Genomic DNA, 24,743 nt, shown 5'->3' with positions numbered 1-24,743 from the left:
AAACCCATTAAAAATTTATTCAACTTTTAGTTATTAGTCAAAACTCAAGCCGGAAAGAGCCAACAATGTTCAAAACTGCATCGATTATTTTACTGCTATCCCTGGCTGCTGGGGCCTGGGCAGCGCCTCAAGCACGTATTGTGGGTGGCCGTGAGGTGGACATTGCCAAACATCCATATTTGGTGTCGATACGCTACAGATCCACTGCCAATGATTCCTACATTCACAAATGTGCCGGTGCTATTTATTCGGCAAGGGCGGTCATCACGGCTGCCCAGTGTGTGGTCGACATTCAGCCGGAAGAAAAGGTAATGGTTGTGGCTGGGGCCAATACCCGTCTGGGTTATGATGGCATGCCTTATCCCGCCTTGAAATGGATTCACCACACCAGCTATTCCGAGTGGACAGTGGACTATGACATTGCCGTAATTATCATCGATGATACCTTTGACTTCAACCATACTCTGATAAAACCACTGCCGATACGTGAATCCCGTCCCGCAAATGGCCGTTTGATGACCGTTACCGGTTGGGGTTATCAGGAGGAGAGTGGTCCATCCACCAGAACCCTGGAAGAAGTTGATGTGCCCGTAGTCGGTAATGATGAGTGCGGCAGTTTGCATGGCGCTGGTGAAATAACGGAACGCATGATTTGTGCCGGCTATCTGAGCGGTGGCAAGGATTCATGCCATGGCGATACTGGCGGTCCTTTGGTTTACAATTCCGAGTTGGTGGGTTTGGTTTCGTGGGGCCGTGGTTGTGCTCGCCCCAATTTGCCGGGAGTTTATACATATGTGGCCAGTTTAAAGACATGGGTTGAGGACACCATTGCCGCTAATTTGTAATAAAATTTTTATTGATGTTGTTGTTGTTTTTGTTTGAAAAATAAAGTGTTTTTATGTTGGTAATAAAATTTGGATGGAATTTTACTCTTGAAAATGGTAGGGCAGTATTTTAGAAATGACAAAATGGATCAATAGGCCTCTTTCTATACTGGAAATGAACTAATATGCCTGCTTCTCAAAAAGAATAAGGCCTGTATGACCTTGTTCTATACAGAAGACGCCCTATAGGACCTTCTTCTATACAGAAGACGCCCTATAGGACCTTCTTCTATACAGAAGACGCCCTATAGGACCTTCTTCTATACAGAAGACGCCCTATAGGACCTTCTTCTGTACAGAAGACGCCCTATAGGACCTTCTTCTATACAGAAGACGCCCTATAGGACCTTCTTCTATACAGAATACGGCCTATATGACCTTCTTCTATAGAGAAAAGAGCCTAATGGGATTTCTTCTATAGGGAAAAGAGCTTAATGGGCCTTCTTCTATACAGAAGACGGCCTAATGGGCCTTCTTCTATACAGAAGACGGCCTAATGGGCCTTCTTCTATACAGAAGACGGCCTAATGGGCCTTCTTCTATACAGAAGACGGCCTAATGGGCCTTCTTCTATACCGAAGACGGCCTAATGTGCCTTCTTCTATACCGAAGACAGCCTAGTGGGCCTTCTTCTACACCGAAGACGGCCTAATGGGCCCTCTTCTATACGGAAGACGGCATAATTGGCTTTCTTCCATGAAGAAGACGGTCTAAAGAGCCTTCTTGTATGCAGAAGACGGTCTAAAGAGCCTTCTTGTATGCAGAAGACGGAATAAAGAGTCTTACTCTATGCAAAAGACGACCTAAAGAGCCTTCTTCTGTGTTCTTCTATACAGAAGACGAGCTAAAGGTCCTTCTTCTATACAGAAGATGACCTAAAGGCCCTTCTTCTATACAGAAGACGCTCTAATAAGTCTTCTTCTATAACGGAGACAACTCAATAGGACTTCTTCTACACAGAAAATGGCTAAATAAACCTTCCCCTATACGGGAGGCTGTCCCCAGAGGAATTCTTCTATACAGAAGGTGCTCCAGAAGTCCTTCCTTTATACAGAAGCTGGTCCAGCAGACGGTCTTCTACAGAGAAAATGAACCAAATGAGACGTCTTCTATGCAGGAGACGGCCTAATAGGACTTATTTTGTACAGATGACGCCCTAGCATTCTTTTTTACATCAGATGGTCCAATAGTTATTCCTCTTTATCGTATTCTCCTATTTAAAATACGTTTCCATCGGTCTTCTTGTATGTGGAAGATGACCGAGCCCCTTTTGTAAAAAATTGGACCGAATGAGACCCCTAAGGCAAAAAATATATTCCATTTGTTCTCTGTTCCGTAATGCCTCATTTTTTATCGACTCCTAACGAAAGGAAATCTCAGCGAATCCTTTTAATTTAAAATTCCTTCCACGTATGAAAGGCGACACAACTTATCAACAAAAATGCTTCTTCTTCTTCAACTTGGAATGAAATGCAATACGCAATGACAGCAAACTTTCGTTGGAGAAGAGAGCGAGAGTTGTCCTCTCACTCACTTTCTCCACATCTAAAGTTCGCCCAAACCGGCCGCATTGAAATTACTTAATCGCTCGTCCACTACTGGTCTTCATTGAAAACAATCTGAACTGAAATCGCTATCAGTGGCGAATATAAAATCGAACTTTTTTTTTAAATACTCCCCTAATCTATGGTCATATCTGGATGATATATGATTTAGACAAGCTATCAAAGTAAACAATGGCAATTTAATTTAACGCTCAGCGTAGACCAGGAAAACCATGGAAATAAACCGTTGACAAATATATTTCAGTTGAACGTAAAAATTTCCCCACTGAAGACCTCTGGAGGGCGAGACGGAAAAAGACAACCAAAAGAAAAAGAAGAGAAAAGATGAAGAATTGTATCAGCCTATTGGCCTTTGTGGTGACCTTGCAGCTGGTTTCATCTAGCAATGCTGGCAAGGTCGAACGTTTGGTGGGAGGCAATGTTGTGGAGTCACATATAACCCAATTCCCCTATGAAGTATCGGTGAGACGCCGCTTCTGTGATGCCTGTGCCTATGAACATTACTGCAGTGGCACAATTTTGTCCAGCAAAGTGGTGATAACTGCCCGTTCCTGTCTGCAGGATGCTGTGCCACAACGCACTCAGGTTGTGGCTTCTACCAGCAAACGTTCGGCCTCGGGCCAAGATGGCCAAGTGTATTTGGTCGAGGGTTTCGTTGAACACAAACACGCCGACATTGCTTTGATCCACCTAGCCCTGGAGTTGGTCTTCAATGAGTTGAGCATAGTGCCCGTTACACTGGCCACTGAACTGCCAGCGAAAGGTACTAAGGCTTTGGTGGCCGGCTGGGGTCAATTGTCGGAATTCGAAGCTAATTTCGATGATGGCTTGAAAGCTGTAGAGGTGCCGATTATGGATTTGACTGAATGCCGCAAAGCATATTTCTGGACCGAAGTTAAGGATTGGGAATTTTGTGCCGGCTATTTGCAAGGTGGTGTTGACGCATGCCAGGGTGATGCTGGCAGTCCATTGATGATGGATGACCAAATGGTAGGTATCGTTTCCTGGGGCTATGGCTGTGCTCGTCGCGGCAGTCCTGGTGTCTACACCAATGTGGTGTTGTTGCGTGAATGGATCGACCAAAATTCCAATATTTTCATTGATTTTTTGTAATTTAAAAAAAAAAACTGTACTGAGAGGAAATTGCGATCCAAAGTGGAGATCATAAAAATAATAAAAATGAACTAAAAGTATTGAGAATTGTTTAACAATTGTTTAATAGAAATACATGTTTAAAGGGTGCTTCTTTATAACAGGGACCCAGAGTGTCGTCATAGAATCATAGAAGAATGCATAGAGCACCATAGAGCACCAATTTACCCATCTTGGATAAAAAATAGAATTCATTACCATATCTTCTTTCAAAAAGATCATTTGACCGTATTCTCTACAATAGAATACCCCTTAAACTCTCTTGAGAATAGAACCCACAGAAATATTTTCTCCACACAACAGGACATATTCAGTCTTAAGAAGAGGATCCACATGTCCATCATCCATAGAAGGAGTACAGATTGGTCATTTCTTTTTCGAGAAATGGATCATTCTTCTATACGAAGACGAGTCAATTGGTCTCCTTTCATACAGATGAGGTCTTATTCTTATATGCCGAATACGGCTCAATTGGAATATTTCTGTACAGAAGACGTCTCAATAAGGCTTCTTCTATACAGAAGACTGCTAAATAGGAACTCTTCAACGGAGAAGACGCCTGAAATGGCACTCTTCTATACATAAGACGATTAAATAGGACTTCTTCAATACAGAAGACGGCTGAATAGCCCGTCTTCTATCTAAAAAACCGTTGTGTATCCCTTCTTCTTTACAGAAGACGGATGAGCAGGACTTATTCTTTGTAGAAGATGGCTGAATAGGCCTTTTCTATACAGAAGACAGCTGAATGGGCCTTCTTCTATACAGAAGACCGCAGAATAGGCCTTATTCAAAACAGAAGACGGCTGGGAAGGCCTTATTTTATACATAAGACGGCTGAATATGGCTACTTCTATACAGAAGAGAGCTGAATAGGCCTTACTCTATACATACGACGGCTGAATAGGCCTTATTTTATACATACGACGGCTGAATAGGCCTTATTCTATACATACGACGGCTGAATGGGCCTTCTTCTGTACAAAAGACGACTGAATAGTCCTCCTTATATACAGAAAACGGCTGAACGGGCCTTCTTCTATACAGAAGACGGCTCAATAGACCTTCTTTAAAACAGAAGATGGCTCAATAGGCCTTCTTTAATACAGAAGACGGCTCAATAGGCCTGATTCTATACTGAAGACGGCTGAATAGGTCTTGTTCTATACAGAATGGGCCTTCTTCTACACAGAATACAACCTAATGGGCCTTCTTCTACACAGAAGACGATCTAATGGGCCTTCTTCTACACAGAAGTCGACCTCATGGTCCTTCTTCTACACAGAAGACGACCTAATGGGCCTTCTTCTACACAGAACACGATCTAATGGTCCCTCTTCTACACAGAAAACGACTCTAATGGGCCTTCTTCTACACAGAAGACGACCTAATGGGCCCTCTTCCACAAAGAAAACCACCTAATGGGACTTCTTTTATTCAGAAGACGGAGAAGAAGACATAAGACTGCTTAATAGAAGACAGAAGACATAAGACTGCTTAATAGGAATTCCACGCAGAAATGGCTTTCTTCTATACCGACGACGGGCCAAGAGTCATTCTTTTATACAGAAGACTGCTTAATAGGTCTTCTTCTTCACAGAAGAGGGCTGAATTGACCTTCCTCTATACAGAAGACGTCCTAATAGGCCATCTTCTGTGCAGAAGACGGCACTTCAGACCTTCTTCTATACAGAAGATGGCTGAACGGATCTTCTTTTATACAGAAGACGATACTTCAAACCTTCTTCTACATATAAAACATCTCCATTGGCCCTCATCTATATAGAAAGCGGGTCAATAATCTTCTATGAGAAGCTACCCAATGAGTCTCTTCCTATAAAAAAGAAGACCCAGTGTTTCATTATAAGGACGACCAAATGGGACCTCTTCTATTGGAAATCTCGACCCATCTTCTTCTTAAAGAAAGACGAGCCAATATTTCCTCTTCTATGGAAAACAGAATCGAAAGGGACCTCTCCATAAAGAAGGCCGAGACAATGGGTCGTCTTTTATAAAAAAGACTACCTAATGGACCCTTTTTATCTATGAGTCGACCTAAAGGGTTTTTACCTAATAAAAAAGATGACTCAATTAACCCTCTTCTAAAAATAACCCAAGTTAATATATTCTCTTTTGTAGAGAGACTATGCGGAATATGATCGAATGACTTCTTTTCTGTATAGAAGACAAGCCACTGATCCCACTTTTAGACAAAAGACGACCCAATGGTTTCACTTCAAGCGATTCTCTTTTACAAAGAAGTCTAGACATAAAGTTATCGTCTCTAAAAATATAGACCCATATCACGACCTTCATAGAGAAACTGTCCCATTCTATGATCTTCTAGAGATTTCCCTTTCCCAGTAATCAGCCCCAAAGGCTAGGCCCCCAACTCCCTTAAACCTTTAATTAAATCTTCATTTTATTTTTTCCTAATTTTCCTTTATTATCATCCCCTTACAAAAAAGCATATTCAACAGTGTTCACACGGGCCGTATTCTCAATCCATTCGTATAGATCGGGCACGGAAGCATAAACACCGGGGAACAGACGACGGGCACAGCCAATACCCCACGATACAATGCCCAACAATTCGTTGTTGCGGATCAATGGGCCACCCGAATCACCTTGGCAGGCATCCTTGCCACCACCGGTAACACCGGCGCACAACATGCGATCGGTCAACATCAGCGGGTAGGACTTCTTGCAGCTACTTAGCTCAACATAGTTGACAGTGACTTGTTGCAATTGATTGGGGATATCGCCACCCTCAACCAGGGTACCCCAACCGGTGACAATAACTTCGGCGCCAGCTTCGGGTCTGGCCTTGGCCAAGCTGATGGGTTGAATGCGATTGTTGAATGGGAAGTTGCCACGTAATACCAAAATGGCAACATCATAATCATTGGACGATGTGTACTTCTCGTGGACAATAATTTTGCTCACCGGCAATTCCCATGTAACATCATCCAAATAGGTGGAACCGGCAACAATGGTCAAAAGACTGAGATCCAATTCGCCAACCACACAATGGGCAGCCGAAACAATGATGTTGCTGCTGTAGACACTGCCACCGCAACGATGTCTGCCGCGATAACGCATTGAAATTTGATGGGGATATTGTTCGATGTTGGCATCGGAGCCACCAACAATACGGCCATCCAACATGGGTACAGCGGAGAGTACGTTGGCGGCCATTAAGCCTGGCACGACGAGCGCGCACAATAAAACGAAATACTTTAACATCCTCAGGCTACCACGCTGCTAGCACTAAGCGTTGTCCATAAGATTACGCCATATTTATATGGAGTGTGAAGCGATAAATGGGGGGATTTAATAATCTTTACTTTTCGGGGCGAATTGTAGATTATGCCGCCAATATCAAATGCCAATAAATCAAGGCGTAATCTTTTATCTTGGGATTTTTCACGTTCATATTGGCAGCAACAATAACAACAACAATACAATATTACGTAGAAGTTTTGTTGCAGATTGATTTACTGACCAGACATCGTTTTTGGAAGTGGAGTCTGATAGGAGTTTGATTTGCATTGGAGATTTTGGTGGAACCATTGGAGGATTGTTTTCATTTTTGCTGGTCAAAAATTCCAGGAAGATTTTGCTCTGCTATCATTTTCGCTCATTCCTTAAAAAAATATGGTTTTTGTCTTTGTTTTAAATTCTCTGAAACAGTGGCATTTAAAATATATATATATTTTTTTTTAATTTTTTGTAATTGTTTATATCTCTCATTCCATTCATAATTCTTCATATTTCTTAATGTGTGTGTGTGTGTTTCGCGAAAAGATTTTAATAATGGCTTAATGTAAGTTGGCAACACTGAAATATTTTTATCTGTGAGCCAGACCAATCTGTTAAAATATCATTGAAATGATCAATTTCAAAGCATACTTTGAGGCGTCAATGTGCTAATCAACAAAAAAAACATGGAAGACATAATAAATTGAAAATGGCTGGAAATGAAAGGGTAATGGAAAGCAAATTGAGCCAAAATGGCGAGAAAAGGATCTCCGTTAATAGAAACAAGTGAAAAAACATTAAGTTCGGCCGGGCCGAACTGTTAATACGTGGAAGGTAAAGGAAACATTTTATATAAAAGTATCTAAATTCAAACGTGCTCCACTTTAAACTACAAATACCAGTAAGACCGCTGGGATAATGCTGTTAAACTTTTCAAAAAACCATAATGTGGGTGAGCCTGTTCTTTTGGGGGTCATACCAAAACGGAAACCCCTGTAGACAATTTTATACTTCAAGGATTTTCATCTACCAAATCTTATTAAATATCAAATTTGAAACAATTTCGTGGGTAAATGTGACTAGGATTATCAAAATACCGAATATCGGTGGGTATCGTTATGTGTGCGCTATACGAAAATGTGGACCTAAATATTCAATGTTCTACCACCGGAACTAGAACCCATTATGACCTACAAATACCAATTGTTAGATAAATCCGTGAAAAAAATTGGCAAAAATTATCAAAATACCGAAAATCGGGAGGTACCGTTATATGGGGGCTTTACAAAAAACGTGGACCTAAATTTTCAATGTTCTACCACCGGAACAAGAGCCCATTATGACCTAAAAATACCAATTGTTAGACAAATCCGTGGAAAAATGTGGCAAAAATCATCAAATTACTGAATAGCGGGAGGTTGCATTATCTGGGGGCTATAGGAAAACGTGGACCAATGCATACTATGTTGTGCCACGGCGGCTAGAACCCACTGCGAACTACATATACCGATTTTTGGAAAAATCCTTGGAAAATTGTGGCAAAAATTATCAAAATACCGAATATCGGAAGGTAACGTTACATGGGGGCTATACAAAAACGTGGACCTATACATACACAATGTTTCACCACAAGATCTAGAAGGCATCATGACCTACCAATACCGATTTTTAGACAGATCCGTGAAAAAATGTGGCGAAAATCATCAAAATACCGAATATTGGGAGGTACCGTTATATGGGGGCTATGCGAAGACCTGGAACTGCATAGAAAATTTTCTTTCATAGACTGTAGTGTCCATTAGGAACTTCAAACACGAAATTTGAAACAATTCCGGTGAATAATGTCGCTAAAATCATGTAGATATCGAATATAGGGAGGTACCGTTATATGGGGGCTATGCGAAGACCTGGACCTGAATAGACAAATTTCTGTCATAGACTGTAGTACCCATTAGGAATATCAAACACGAAATCTGAAACAATTCCGGTGAATAATGTACCTAAAATCGTCAAAATACCGAATATCGGGGGGTACCGTTGTATGGGGGATATACGAAGAACTAGACCTGCTTAGACAATTTTCTGTCATAGACTGTTGCACCCATTAGGAACATCAAATATGAAATTTGAAACAATTCTGGTGAATAATGTCCCTAAAATCATCAAAATACCGAATATTGGGGGGTACCGTTGTATGGGGGCTATACGATATCGTGGACCCATATAGACAATTCCCTTTCAGGGGTAAAGTACTAAAAAAGAAGAAGTTTTTTTGTAAATGTTCAGACAATTCCATTGAAAAATTAACTAAAATCATCAAAATAGCGAATATCAGGGGTAGCGTTATATGGGAGCTATATAATATGATCTCGTGGACCGATATAACCCATCTTCGAACTTGTTCTGTCTGCAGACAAAAGACTGATGTGTGCAAAATTTTAGTTTCCAATCTTAATTCGTTTTGACTCTAGCGTGATTAAAACAGAGGGACGGACAGGGCTAAATCGTCTTAGAATTTTATGCTTATCAAGAATATATATACTTTGTTGGGTCCAACAATTATTATTATTTCGATGAGTTACAAACAGAGTGACGAACTTAATATACCCTCCATACTATATATGGTTGAGGGTATACAAACTTCTTAAAAAACGATTGAGGTTGAACATTTGGTAGCACCTAAGCAACATGTCAAACTTGGCAGCATTTCTTTCATGAACAGTTAATAGAAAGTTACCTGTAGTTCGATTCTCTAACTCATTTTTCGAGTTACCAACAAAATTCATTTTTCATAAAGTTACCAACCAAGCTGAAGTAGTCGTTAAGTCCTACCGATGGCAACAGTGTTGTCAACTTAAATTTCTCCATATCTGTCAATTTCTCTTTTATATCGCTCTCTTTTGCCGAATTTTTAAGTTAACAGACTTTATTCAAAATTTGCAGGGATCGTCCAAATTTTTGAGTTGCAAGAGTTCCATTTTTTATTTTCTAATCGTATTCTGATATAATCTAAAGGTGAGAATACATAAAACGCTTTTTTGACAGACTTAAGTTATCGGCTGGCTTCTTCGGAAAAGAACAAAGGAGCGTAGGGCCAAAATCAAACAAATTCAACCTAAAACTTCTTTGTTCCTCAAGTAGAAGCCAGTGGATGACTTAAGCCAGTCAAAAAAGGGTTTTATGCTTTATAACCTTAATTCTCCATTCGACCCATATAAAGTGTAGCCAAATCTCAAATATATTATCTTTCATATCTCACTCTTACGAAACTTTTAAGTTAACAGACGCAATTCAAAATTTGAAACATTTCTTGTACATTTTTGCCTTAAAGAGGCCTATTTTTTCATTTGCAATCGTATTCTGATCCAATTCTTCCTTCGCCTCATATAAATTCAGAAAAAGTGCACACAAATCTCAAATATTTGCTGTGAAATTCGTAATATATTTATTTTTAATGATTTTCTCAAAATATATTTACAAATTAATGTTATATATGTGTATGTTTTGGATAAATATATAATAAAATAATTAATTAAAACATTGTTCATTTTTGGCTTAAGTTTTTAGTAAAAATTTGTTCGTTTTTGGCGGAAACAGAATGAGGACTTTGTGCTTTTTTTTCTGGCTTCATTACACTATGGGGGATTGTCAGAGCCTCAAGGTGTGAGTACATAAGTAGCTTGGCATCATGACTAGGCATATCAAATTATAAAGAAAACGACGGCAGAATTCCAGAGTGCGGTTCTGGAATCCTTTTATGATATGTCACAAAATATGCCAGGCGAAGACTTGAAGTTGCTTATGAATTCTCACCTTTACTTTTTCAACTCCTTACATCCTCAATTCCCCATTTTTTTAGACATTCACTTTACAAATAAGGCTGGGCATTTTCCAAAACCCATTGAGTATGATATGGAACACTGGCATAAACACCGGGGAAACCTTCACGGGCACAACCAATACCCCAGGAAACAAGACCCACCAATTTGCCATCTACCACCAATGGACCACCGGAATCACCTTGACACGAATCCTTGCTCGAATCCTCAACTCCGGCACAGATCATTTCCTCGGTAATGTCATAACTGCGACTGGCATATTGGCTACTGCAATACTCACGATCGACAATATTCAATTCGACCATTTGCAAATGATTGGATATGTTTGTGGCATCCTCAGAACTTTTACCCCAACCACTTACAATGGCAGTGCGACCAGCTTGGGGTTTCTCTGCAGCCAACGATATGGCTTGCACACTCTCCGAATACACCAAAGGATCGGCCAAAATAATGAGACCCACATCGTTGACATGGGTTTTTTTATTGTATCCAGGATGAGAAATTAATTTGATGACTTCATGGCCAGGATCATTATCGAGCAGAGAGGATTTTCCAGCCACAATACGTATGTTCGAAGCATAACGCCCCTTGATGCAATGGGCCGCGGTGAGAATGACGCGAGGAGCATAGATGGCACCACCACAAATATGCAGCAAAGTGTTTGTATCCAAACGTACCGAGACCTGGTATGGCAGGCGCTCAATAGCAGTTTCAACCCCGCCAATAATATGTCCTTCTTTGCCAATGACACCGCTTAGCTTGGGTGGTATCACCGAGGCTTGATTTTGTACGAATAGTGTGGTGAGTGTCAGCACCACAGCCAAGAGTAGTAGATTGTTACGCTTTAACATTTTCACGACGTTATGATATTTGAAATGTCTTTATCATGGCCTTTTATATGTCGTGAACATGTTTGAAAGCCAATTTTATGATGGTATTATTCTGGATAATCGCTGTTTTGTGGTTGCTTTTTTTGGTGTTAGAGCGGCAACTTTTCTTGTCTTAACACACTGAAAGATAGCTACTTTAGTTTTGAATCAAAGTGTATTATCAAATTAGAGAGGGGGAGGATTAATAAGGCAGGGCACTGAAAGGAGTGAACAATTTTTTTTTTTTTTTGAAAGAAAAGTAGATCGGGAAAAATTATGAATGTAAATGACATGGTAATAAGTTTTTAAATCTGTAGACTGCAAATGCCGTCATGTAAATGTAATGTTTATAGAATTTTAGCAACAAATTCGATAGTGTGTACTCCACTCCAAGATAGCTAAAATGTATGTCTGTCGTTTCAAAACATCCATAGGGGGCATCACATTAGATAATATGCCAGTGTTTTGGCTGTCACAGCTTTATTTTACTTTCAAAAACTTCCCATAAAAATCCTGGGCTTACAAAAAAATATATATTTTTTTAGATAATTGGAAATAATAGCCTTTAAAAAAATGAATATATCTTCAAACCTATGTATTCCTTACTTTCCGTTGTGTAAATATATTGTTTCAGCCGTTTAAGAAAAATGGAGAAACCTGTTCGGTAGTGTATACTCAGCTTAAGTTTAAACTGGAAAGTGCTGCCAATTGTATTTCTAAATAAGCAAGGAGGCATCACAATGGTCAATATTTCAGTATAATCAACAATTTTTCAAAATTCATTCCGAATAATATCCAATAAAATCGAAATAAATATTAGCAAATCTAGCCTTTAAACAAAATTAATATTTTTTTCAAATCTATTCCTTATTTTCCGATATGTATATAAATTATTTTATCCGTTTAAAATAAATGGAGCAACCTTTTCCTTAGTGTATACTCAACTTAAGTTCAAACTGAAAAGTGCTGTCAATTTTATTTCTAAATGAGCAAGGTGACATCACAGTGGTCAATATTTTATTATAAGCATAATTTTCCCAAAAATCTTTCCGAATAATATCTATTAAAGTCGATATAAATATTAGCAAAGTCATTTCAAATAAGCATTTCCATCTTTGCCTTTTCTGTAATTAAGCTTGTCAAATATCACTGCATAGAAAACAGATTCCCATCTCTGATTTTTGTATGTACAATGGATTTATAAATATACATTTTGACAATAGAATGCTGTCAAATGAGTAATTTTGAAAAAAAAAATGTAAATATATGATTGCGTGACATTACCTTCTTAATTCTACCATACATTTTATTACGGACATTAAGAAAGCAGCTGGTTCGTTAGTGGGTACTCAAAAAAAGTTCGAACTGAAAAGTGCTGCCAATATCCCCCCTAAGCACGTAAGATGCCAAATTGCTCATCGGCACAGCTGCTGGGACTATGAACTGTCAAAACAATTTCGCAAATTGAAAATTTTGAATGAAAAACTATTACAATTTGTAAAAATTTCTGAAAAACATATCACAACAATCACTGATTTGAGTCATATATGAAAATTACTTATTTATGTCAAATATGAAAATCTACTTATTTTTGTCAAAACATTTTAAAAATTTTGACACATCAATGTTCCCAAGCGTTGATACATCTACCCATGGTAGAAGAATATAGGTAGACGCGTCGACACCGCTGCTGGAACAATGAACTGTCAAACCAATTTTGGAATTGAAAATGTTGAATGAAAAATTATTTAAATTTGTAAAAATTGTTGAAAAACGCGAATTATAATAGCCTCCGAATGACGTAGTATAAGAAAACATATAAAAGTCTACTTATATTTGAAAAAAATGTTTAATTTTTTTGACACATCAATGCTCCAAAGCGTTGATGCATCTACCTGTATTCTTCTGCCATGCATCTACCTGTATTCTTCTACCATGGTGGCATCAAAGTGGCCAATATTTAAGGAGCTTCTAATTGACGGAGCTTTTCATAAAGTTTCTGTGAAATATCTATTAAAACAAATGTCATTTTTTGAAAAATCTCTCTATGCTTCACTTTTCGACATATCCGTTTGGGCAAATGGAAGCCGTTTGTTCGGTGGAGTATACTCAATAAAAGTTCTAACTGAAAAGTTCTGCCAATCTTCCCTAGAAAATGCGTAAGGTGTCATCGCAGTGGGCGATATTTAAGTAGCTTCATAAATAAATTGTAAAGAGTTGATACTTTTCATTGCTCGAAAATTGACCTCTAGGGCTGGATTCTGAAAATGATGATAACTCTTGCACAAACAATGGCGTCCTTAAGGAATTTTCAAAAATATAATTTCCGCCAGATTTTTTTTTTTGGTCGCCATGTTGCACTTTTTCCTAACATTCTTCCCTACCCTCGCCATTAAGTATACGATTGCGCATAAGTAAAAAAATATAAATTCGGCTTATATCCATTATAAATGGCAAATTTGCGATAGCCTTTCAAAGTTTCTGAAGTATCCAAAAATACGATTTTCGCTAAAAAAAAATTTTTAACACCACCTTGCCATACTGTTTCTCCCTAACTTTCTGCCCTGCCCTCACCACTAAATATCAATTTACGCATTAGAACAAAAAATAATTGCCCATAAATTCGGTTTATATCCATTATAAATGACATTTTTCGGTAGTCTTTCTTTAAACGGGACATATCGACAAAATTAACCCAAATCGATAAGGAAAAACAAAACTAATTGGGTCCACACAACAGGTTTATTATCCAATAAACAAAATTATCGAAAGCGATATAAAGTTTATTGGGTCGACATGACATAAAAACAAGGTAAATATATTTTTATTGTAATACCACCCTAGAGGAGTCAAGAGATTTTTCCAGGTGCTAAAAATATGTGGCATAGGATACTGATAAATATTTATGAGGCCGCTAGTTTAATGCTGGAATTCAGAGACTGTCATAAAAAAATCGGTTGTAAAATCATTTTTTATTTTATGTTTAGTTTTTTATATCCTAATTCTGAGATTTTTTTTCATGTTTTCATGTGTACTATATTTTTTGTTTATCAAAAAAAAAAAAAAAAAAACTCGTGCCAATATTTGTCGAATGACGAATTCATTTCCCTGGAAACCCCCTTTACCATAGCCTTAGTCATTGTGCGTTTAAATGAGCAAACTTTGAACAATACTAATCAAATATGTGATTAGTAATAATAACGGTGTCTCTCGTTATTAGCCAGACAAGTACTTGTGAGCCGATAACACTTAATTCTGGTAAACAAATTTGGATTAAGTTACAGAAATTGATAACAAAAGTGGTCATGCGAGTTTGCCGAAGTCAAGTCATGCGAGTTTGCCGAAACCAAACAAAAAAAAATTAACTAAATTTTAATAGCTTTTAAACCCAAAAACTAATAATAATAATGGCTAAAAGAAAAATAATATTTTAGAAAATCTTCTATGGAAATGAAAAAATAATTTGGTACTAGCCACCGGCCTGATTTGACTTTAATTTTTAAAATTGTGTGTTTCAGGATCTTAGAGAATTTGCCAAATTTTTAATAGAATTCGATTTGATACCCAAAAAAACTGTAAAACTCACATTTGACAGAAAACAAACATAATTTCGATTAACAACTTCTTAATAGGAAATTATGGAACAATAAAACATTTAATGCAATGAAAGTCAACTTCGTATTGGCTGATATTGTGATTTTGAAGGGTTTTTTTTTTTTTCCTTTTTTAGATTTATCTTATGCGAAACTTAACTTCGTCTTACATTAAATATGATATGGCAACACTGAAGCTTGTTCAGTGCTGCCAATGTCCATTCCGAGAAAGAGAGAGAGAAAGGGGCATTGCTGGATCATAGCGGTAATCCATATCCCCTTTTAGCTACCATACCCATAGAGTGGGGTACACACTATTGAACATTTTTGAAATAGTAAAGTTGGGTACAAACTATTAAACACATTTATAAATATTAACTCCAATTCATTTTCATAAGCATTTAAGACCAGTGCCTTGATTCTTATTTTATTAAAAAATAAAATGAAAATGTTTTTAAAGGAAATAGATGAAAAAAAAATAAAAACAAAACATAAGGGAAATAGATATTTTATTTCACATATTTAAAGATTGACATTTTTTTTTTGATACCATAAAAGGAAAATCCACTATCGTAGTAAAGTTTTTTACATTCTTGTTGTTTTGGAACAAAGCAAAAATAGGTTACAGAAAAATGTAAAGCTGGATATTATTGTTTGAAACAAGGTTACCTTGATTTAAGTTGACCATGTTTTACAGTTAGAGACCTTTAAGTGCTGCCAATGTCAATTCATAGAGAGAGAGAGAGAGAGAGTGACATTATTGGATAATACGAGTAGTCCATATCCTCTTTCAGCTCTCATACTAATAAAGTGGGGTACATTCTATTAAACATATTTGAAATAGTGAAGTTGGGTACACACTATTGAACATATTCTGTATATTAACTCTAATTCATTATATTAAACATTTAAGACCAGTGTCCCGATTCTTATTATTTTATAAAGGAAATTAATGTCAAATGAAAAAAATAGAAAGGACATATTTTTAATTTCATATTTTCATAGATCAAAAATTCGGTCCTTTAAGGCAAAAAGGTAACTTAATGGCAATAATATATTTTTAGTTATTTTTTAGCAAGGTAGAATCAAGAAGGTAACATCATGCAATTATTATTATATTAATTATATGTTGGCAATTTCTCCAAACTCTTGCATTTGACAACATCTCATTGTCAAAATGCTTATTTACAAATCCATCGTATGTACACAGAACAGAGATGGGAACCTATTTTGAATGCAGTTAAATTTGTGAAGTGCTCTGTTTCAGAACATGCAAGAATCTACTAGTTTTGAATTATTTATTGGAGCCTGTTTTATTTGCAGTCAAATTTAGGATAGGATAATTTACAGAAAATGCAGAGATGGGAATATTTATTTGAAATAAAACAGTGTGGCTTGTTTGTTCGGGATACCGTAGTATTTTGTTGTTGCAAAATGGTCAGGCTTATCCCTTTATTGTTGTTTTTATAAAAACAACGTTTGTTTATTAGTGGAGAACGATGGTAATGTTTACCAGGGGGTAAGGCAGGGAATACCTAGGTTTCGGAAAGAGCCACCAATCCTCATCAGTTCCCTTGTTTTTTGTCTGGGATATTCTCCCCAGAAGTTATTATAAAAATAACTTCTATGACAAAAAACATTTTTTACCCAAGTGACGAGATCGTAAGCTCAATAGAAGAGGAACCAAAGAATTAAATAAAACTAAAATTCTCTTGGAAAGTCTTCTAAATCTTACAACCGCACTTATAAACATTTTCATCTTTCTCCATTTGTTATGCTTTCGTTCAGCCTGAACGAAGTAGCATAACCATGTAAGTTGGTTTTGTCTGTTACAACAAAAACCCCTTCGTCGACCGTGCCTTGTCTATAAATAGAACAGTGTGGCTTGTTTGTTCGGGATACCGTAGTATTTTGTTGTTGCAAAATGGTCAGGCTTATCCCTTTATTGTTGTTTTTATAAAAACAACGTTTGTTTATTAGTGGAGAACGATGGTAATGTTTACCAGGGGGTAAGGCAGGGAATACCTAGGTTTCGGAAAGAGCCACCAATCCTCATCAGTTCCCTTGTTTTTTGTCTGGGATATTCTCCCCAGAAGTTATTATAAAAATAACTTCTATGACAAAAAACATTTTTTACCCAAGTGACGAGATCGTAAGCTCAATAGAAGAGGAACCAAAGAATTAAATAAAACTAAAATTCTCTTGGAAAGTCTTCTAAATCTTACAACCGCACTTATAAACATTTTCATCTTTCTCCATTTGTTATGCTTTCGTTCAGCCTGAACGAAGTAGCATAACCATGTAAGTTGGTTTTGTCTGTTACAACAAAAACCCCTTCGTCGACCGTGCCTTGTCTATAAATAGAACAGTGTGGCTTGTTTGTTCGGGATACCGTAGTATTTTGTTGTTGCAAAATGGTCAGGCTTATCCCTTTATTGTTGTTTTTATAAAAACAACGTTTGTTTATTAGTGGAGAACGATGGTAATGTTTACCAGGGGGTAAGGCAGGGAATACCTAGGTTTCGGAAAGAGCCACCAATCCTCATCAGTTCCCTTGTTTTTTGTCTGGGATATTCTCCCCAGAAGTTATTATAAAAATAACTTCTATGACAAAAAACATTTTTTACCCAAGTGACGAGATCGTAAGCTCAATAGAAGAGGAACCAAAGAATTAAACAATAAAGGGATAAGCCTGACCATTTTGCAACAACAAAATACTACGGTATCCCGAACAAACAAGCCACACTGTTCTATTTATAGACAAGGCACGGTCGACGAAGGGGTTTTTGTTGTAACAGACAAAACCAACTTACATGGTTATGCTACTTCGTTCAGGCTGAACGAAAGCATAACAAATGGAGAAAGATGAAAATGTTTATAAGTGCGGTTGTAAGATTTAGAAGACTTTCCAAGAGAATTTTAGTTTTATTTAATTCTTTGGTTCCTCTTCTATTGAGCTTACGATCTCGTCACTTGGGTAAAAAATGTTTTTTGTCATAGAAGTTATTTTTATAATAACTTCTGGGGAGAATATCCCAGACAAAAAACAAGGGAACTGATGAGGATTGGTGGCTCTTTCCGAAACCTAGGTATTCCCTGCCTTACCCCCTGGTAAACATTACCATCGTTCTCCACTAATAAACAAACGTTGTTTTTATAAAAACAACAATAAAGGGATAAGCCTGACCATTTTGCAACAACAAAATACTACGGTATCCCGAACAAACAAGCCACACTGTTCTATTTATAGACAAGGCACGGTCGACGAAGGGGTTTTTGTTGTAACAGACAAAACCAACTTACATGGTTATGCTACTTCGTTCAGGCTGAACGAAAGCATAACAAATGGAGAAAGATGAAAATGTTTATAAGTGCGGTTGTAAGATTTAGAAGACTTTCCAAGAGAATTTTAGTTTTATTTAATTCTTTGGTTCCTCTTCTATTGAGCTTACGATCTCGTCACTTGGGTAAAAAATGTTTTTTGTCATAGAAGTTATTTTTATAATAACTTCTGGGGAGAATATCCCAGACAAAAAACAAGGGAACTGATGAGGATTGGTGGCTCTTTCCGAAACCTAGGTATTCCCTGCCTTACCCCCTGGTAAACATTACCATCGTTCTCCACTAATAAACAAACGTTGTTTTTATAAAAACAACAATAAAGGGATAAGCCTGACCATTTTGCAACAACAAAATACTACGGTATCCCGAACAAACAAGCCACACTGTTCTATTTATAGACAAGGCACGGTCGACGAAGGGGTTTTTGTTGTAACAGACAAAACCAACTTACATGGTTATGCTACTTCGTTCAGGCTGAACGAAAGCATAACAAATGGAGAAAGATGAAAATGTTTATAAGTGCGGTTGTAAGATTTAGAAGACTTTCCAAGAGAATTTTAGTTTTATTTAATTCTTTGGTTCCTCTTCTATTGAGCTTACGATCTCGTCACTTGGGTAAAAAATGTTTTTTGTCATAGAAGTTATTTTTATAATAACTTCTGGGGAGAATATCCCAGACAAAAAACAAGGGAACTGATGAGGATTGGTGGCTCTTTCCGAAACCTAGGTATTCCCTGCCTTACCCCCTGGTAAACATTACCATCGTTCTCCACTAATAAACAAACGTTGTTTTTATAAAAACAACAATAAAGGGATAAGCCTGACCATTTTGCAACAACAAAATACTACGGTATCCCGAACAAACAAGCCACACTGTTCTATTTATAGACAAGGCACGGTCGACGAAGGGGTTTTTGTTGTAACAGACAAAACCAACTTACATGGTTATGCTACTTCGTTCAGGCTGAACGAAAGCATAACAAATGGAGAAAGATGAAAATGTTTATAAGTGCGGTTGTAAGATTTAGAAGACTTTCCAAGAGAATTTTAGTTTTATTTAATTCTTTGGTTCCTCTTCTATTGAGCTTACGATCTCGTCACTTGGGTAAAAAATGTTTTTTGTCATAGAAGTTATTTTTATAATAACTTCTGGGGAGAATATCCCAGACAAAAAACAAGGGAACTGATGAGGATTGGTGGCTCTTTCCGAAACCTAGGTATTCCCTGCCTTACCCCCTGGTAAACATTACCATCGTTCTCCACTAATAAACAAACGTTGTTTTTATAAAAACAACAATAAAGGGATAAGCCTGACCATTTTGCAACAACAAAATACTACGGTATCCCGAACAAACAAGCCACACTGTTCTATTTATAGACAAGGCACGGTCGACGAAGGGGTTTTTGTTGTAACAGACAAAACCAACTTACATGGTTATGCTACTTCGTTCAGGCTGAACGAAAGCATAACAAATGGAGAAAGATGAAAATGTTTATAAGTGCGGTTGTAAGATTTAGAAGACTTTCCAAGAGAATTTTAGTTTTATTTAATTCTTTGGTTCCTCTTCTATTGAGCTTACGATCTCGTCACTTGGGTAAAAAATGTTTTTTGTCATAGAAGTTATTTTTATAATAACTTCTGGGGAGAATATCCCAGACAAAAAACAAGGGAACTGATGAGGATTGGTGGCTCTTTCCGAAACCTAGGTATTCCCTGCCTTACCCCCTGGTAAACATTACCATCGTTCTCCACTAATAAACAAACGTTGTTTTTATAAAAACAACAATAAAGGGATAAGCCTGACCATTTTGCAACAACAAAATACTACGGTATCCCGAACAAACAAGCCACACTGTTCTATTTATAGACAAGGCACGGTCGACGAAGGGGTTTTTGTTGTAACAGACAAAACCAACTTACATGGTTATGCTACTTCGTTCAGGCTGAACGAAAGCATAACAAATGGAGAAAGATGAAAATGTTTATAAGTGCGGTTGTAAGATTTAGAAGACTTTCCAAGAGAATTTTAGTTTTATTTAATTCTTTGGTTCCTCTTCTATTGAGCTTACGATCTCGTCACTTGGGTAAAAAATGTTTTTTGTCATAGAAGTTATTTTTATAATAACTTCTGGGGAGAATATCCCAGACAAAAAACAAGGGAACTGATGAGGATTGGTGGCTCTTTCCGAAACCTAGGTATTCCCTGCCTTACCCCCTGGTAAACATTACCATCGTTCTCCACTAATAAACAAACGTTGTTTTTATAAAAACAACAATAAAGGGATAAGCCTGACCATTTTGCAACAACAAAATATTTGAAATAACTTTACATTCTTCATTGTACCATGAATATTATAAAGGGAAAATCGTTTATCGTAGTAAAGTGTTTTTTACATTCTTGCAGTTCTGAAACAGATCAACCGAGCAGAGCAGAAATTACAGAAAATTTAAGGTGAGAATACATAAAACACTTTTCTGACTGGTTCCTTCGTAGAGGAACAAAGGAGTTTTAGGTTGACTTAGTTCGATTTTTGCTCCACGCTCCTTTGTTATTTTCTGTAGAAGCCAGCCGATGACTTAAGCCAGCCAGAATAAGCGTTTTGTGTATTCCCACCTTTAGAGCTCCATATTTTTATTTGGAATGAAGTTAGGTTGATTTAATTGTATCAAGCTTTCCTAATAACCTTAATTCCAGATCGAAAATAAAACACTTTCTTCTTTAGCTATTATTATACAACATTTATTCAATCAAAAAAACCTAAGTTTAAGCCAAGTTAGCTTCAATCCAATCTCTCAATTCGGCAACATTGCTGTAGACACCGGAGAAATCGGCACGAGCACAGCCAACACCCCAGGAAACAATACCGACCAATTCACCGTTGGCAACCAATGGACCGCCAGAGTCACCTTGGCAAGCATCCTTACCGCCATTTTCAACAGCAGCGCACAACATAACATTGGTGATTTCGTTGATGCCAGCATATTGGCTATTGCACACATCTCTGGCGACAATCAAAACCTCGGTCTTTTGCAAAATCGAGGCAGAAGCACCATCTTCCTCGGTGGTACCCCAGCCAGTGACAACAGCAACGGTGGTGGGTTCAGGTTCAGCGGAGGCCAATGGGATGGGTTGGGCGGTGGCACTGAATGGAATATCCGAAGACAAGAAGATCAAGGCAACATCATTGTTGATCGAAGAGGAATCGTATTTCTCGTTCTTGACAATACGCTGAGCACCGATGACATTGTTAGAACCACCAACCTTGGTTACACCATATTGAATGCTGTAGGAACTGGCACCCAAGAAACTGTAGATGCAATGGGCAGCAGTTACAACCACACGAGAGTTGTAGATGCTACCACCACAGACATGGGAACCCAAAAGGCGTACAGATACTTGATAGGGATATTGGTCGATGGTTGTATCCTCACCGCCTACAACACGACCCTCCAAATCGGGAATCAGACGTGGCATAATGACACTGCCCAAAGCAGAGGCAGCCATCAAGGCCAATAAAACAAAGGTACAGCGAAACATGTTGTATTCGAAAGAGAATTCTTTAAACTACATAAATTGCTAGACATTTGCAGGTATTTTATACTTTCTTTAGCTTTTCGGAAAACATCGAAAAACATCATAAATTTGAATATAACAAAGCCTCAAAATTTACAATGGCTGGTTCTGATTTCTACTGAGTTTTGGGCGTTTGGGTGTTATCAGCAAAATAAGTTCGCCAATATTTTTTGGCGGTATTTTCAATATCTGTGATTTGTGGCCTTTGTGTAATGACGTAGAGCGGTGCTTGCTTGCAAGCCAAAACAAGCCATGAATATTCACTCTATCCTTGGGAATTTTGCCGATTCTAAAATAATATTTTTATTTTTGTTATCGGATTTATATTTAGATCTCTATCTCTTCGAATGTTTTACCAGCAATCGAAAAAATATCGCATGTTCTCGTCAAGTTGTCTAGGCTTGAGACTAAGGGGGTTCTCTATAAATTATCAGGAAAATCTAATTGGTTTGACGGAAAAAAAATCCTTGATAAAGGAGGTCAGTTGCCTATGAAAAACAGTAGTAGATTATCCGAAGGAAATCATGCCACTACCAAAAAAAAAATAGCAGACTAGCTATTTCAAGGATTATTTTAATATATTGGGCGCCATTCTACACAGTCATGGACGGATCTGCATATGAGTCATTTTTTTGAAATTGATTTTCCTCCCTAGGATTCTCCGCTAAAAGATGATGTCTCAGAATTCATCGCTTTGAACCATAGCGTCCATGTTTGTTTAGTATGTAACCGATGGCCCCCAATATATAGATGACTTACTGGGTTCCTTAAAAGAAAGATAATGATTCCTTTCTTTTAAGGAACCCAGTGAGTCATCTATATATTGGGCGCCATCTTCTATATTTTTGGTAGTGGCATGATTTCCCTCGGATAATCTAATACTGTATTCCACAGGCAACTGACCTGCTTTATCAAGGATTTTTTTTCGTGATAATGATTTTCAATGTGCAGATTCATCTGTGGCTGTTTAATATGGCGCCCAATACACAGAAATAATCATTGAAATAGCAAGTCTGCTGTGTTCTGCTATTTTTTCTAGTGACATCTATTTCTTCGGATAATCTAATGCTAGCTTTATCTCCAAATTAATTGCCTATTGGCAGAATTACGTTTCAAAATTATGTATATATCCACCCTCCTCTCCCCCTTCCTTCCCACAGCATGTGCGTCATAGACTTCCTTACCATAGATCATATGATCTCTTCCAGGTCAAATAAATACAATAAATCAACAAATTATTATAACACCCCGCCCATATTTGGCACACGCATCGCTAGATAACGAAACACTGTAAAAGTTGTTGGCCTCAACCTCAACCGCGATCAAAACAAACAAGAGAAATCAATGCTTAGCAAAGAAAAAAAAACGTCTAGCCACCCGCCATGATAAGATAGTCAGTCGGTGGTCAATGCCTAAGCAGTATCTATGAAATTTATGACCATTAAAAAATCGCTGAGAGTTGGAAAAATTTACAACCCATGAAAAATTCGCACAATAGAATTTTCCAACAAAAAAGAAGCACTTCTATAAAAATGCCTTTCCATTAATAGAATCCATGTAGTTTCTTGCTGAGTTGAGAGAAGACAACATGTATCGCAGCGCATTCGTTTTATTGGCCTTGATGGCTGCCTCTGCTATGGGCAGTATCATTATGCCACGTCTGATTCCCGATTTGGAGGGTCGTGTTGTAGGCGGTGAGGATACAACCATCGATCAATACCCCTATCAGGTATCTGTACGCCTTTTGGGTTCCCATGTGTGCGGTGGTAGCATCTACAACTCCCGCGTTGTTGTAACTGCTGCCCATTGCATCTATAGCTTCTTGGGTGCCAGTTCCTACAGCATTCAATATGGTGTAACCAAGGTTGGTGGTTCTAACAATGTCATCGGTGCCCAACGCATTGTCAAGAACGAGAAATACGATTCCTCTTCGATCAACAATGATGTTGCCTTGATCTTCTTGTCTTCGGATATTCCATTCAGTGCCACTGCCCAACCCATCCCATTGGCCTCTGCTGAACCTGAACCCACCACCGTTGCTGTTGTCACTGGCTGGGGTACCACCGAGGAAGATGGTGCTTCTGCCTCGATTTTGCAAAAAACCGAGGTTTTGATTGTCGCCAGAGATGTGTGCAATAGCCAATATGCTGGCATCAACGAAATCACCAATGTTATGTTGTGCGCTGCTGTTGAAAATGGCGGTAAGGATGCTTGCCAAGGTGACTCGGGCGGTCCATTGGTTGCCAACGGTGAATTGGTCGGTATTGTTTCCTGGGGTGTTGGCTGTGCTCGTGCCGATTTCTCCGGTGTCTACAGCAATGTTGCCGAATTGAGAGATTGGATTGAGTCCAATTTGGCTTAAATTTAATTTTTTTTGGAATAAATCTTTTACAATAATAGCTAAAGAAGAAAGTATTTTACTTTCAATTAGAAAAAAAGAAGCAATGAGGAAAATTAAAGATTTTTAAAGGTTGGGGTACATAAGCAGCTTAGCTTTATGCCTTGGTATATAAAAGTCAAACGGCAGGATTCGAGTGCGATTCTGGCATATCTTTATGATATGTCACAAAACATATCATGCGAAGACTCTTTATGTACCTAAACCTTAACTGTAAAAATATTTTCGTCATTACGTTACCTTTTTACTTGAAAGGAATATTTTT

The 24,743-nt window shown here is 37.8% G+C and overlaps 4 protein-coding genes across 4 annotated transcripts; 1 reads left to right on the top strand and 3 right to left on the bottom strand.

The window, feature by feature from the left end:
* The first annotated feature begins 36 nt into the window (after positions 1-36).
* Positions 37-24,492, top strand: LOC101889025 (transmembrane protease serine 9). The gene is made up of 5 exons (XM_059123501.1): positions 37-843; positions 2,694-3,502; positions 21,323-21,711; positions 21,759-21,852; positions 23,642-24,492. Exons 1-5 carry the CDS (start codon positions 66-68, stop codon positions 24,440-24,442), a joined length of 2,871 nt encoding a protein of 956 aa, XP_058979484.1. The 5' UTR covers positions 37-65; the 3' UTR covers positions 24,443-24,492.
* LOC131802845 (trypsin delta-like) lies at positions 6,042-6,874 on the bottom strand. The gene has a single exon (XM_059123519.1). It carries the CDS (start codon positions 6,845-6,847, stop codon positions 6,059-6,061), a length of 789 nt encoding a protein of 262 aa, XP_058979502.1. The 5' UTR covers positions 6,848-6,874; the 3' UTR covers positions 6,042-6,058.
* Positions 10,282-11,582, bottom strand: LOC131802843 (trypsin beta-like). The gene has a single exon (XM_059123517.1). The coding sequence runs from the start codon at positions 11,550-11,552 to the stop codon at positions 10,731-10,733; it is 822 nt and encodes a 273-aa protein (XP_058979500.1). The 5' UTR covers positions 11,553-11,582; the 3' UTR covers positions 10,282-10,730.
* Positions 21,218-22,090, bottom strand: LOC131802847 (trypsin beta-like). The gene has a single exon (XM_059123522.1). The coding sequence runs from the start codon at positions 22,042-22,044 to the stop codon at positions 21,271-21,273; it is 774 nt and encodes a 257-aa protein (XP_058979505.1). The 5' UTR covers positions 22,045-22,090; the 3' UTR covers positions 21,218-21,270.
* Positions 24,493-24,743: the final 251 nt, after the last annotated feature.

Source organism: Musca domestica, unplaced genomic scaffold (assembly GCF_030504385.1).
Source record: "Musca domestica strain aabys unplaced genomic scaffold, Musca_domestica.polishedcontigs.V.1.1 25, whole genome shotgun sequence".
NCBI classification, from domain to species: Eukaryota; Metazoa; Arthropoda; class Insecta; order Diptera; family Muscidae; genus Musca; species Musca domestica.
Note: the sequence above shows the minus strand (reverse complement) of the source record. Positions and strands in the feature narration are given on the sequence as shown.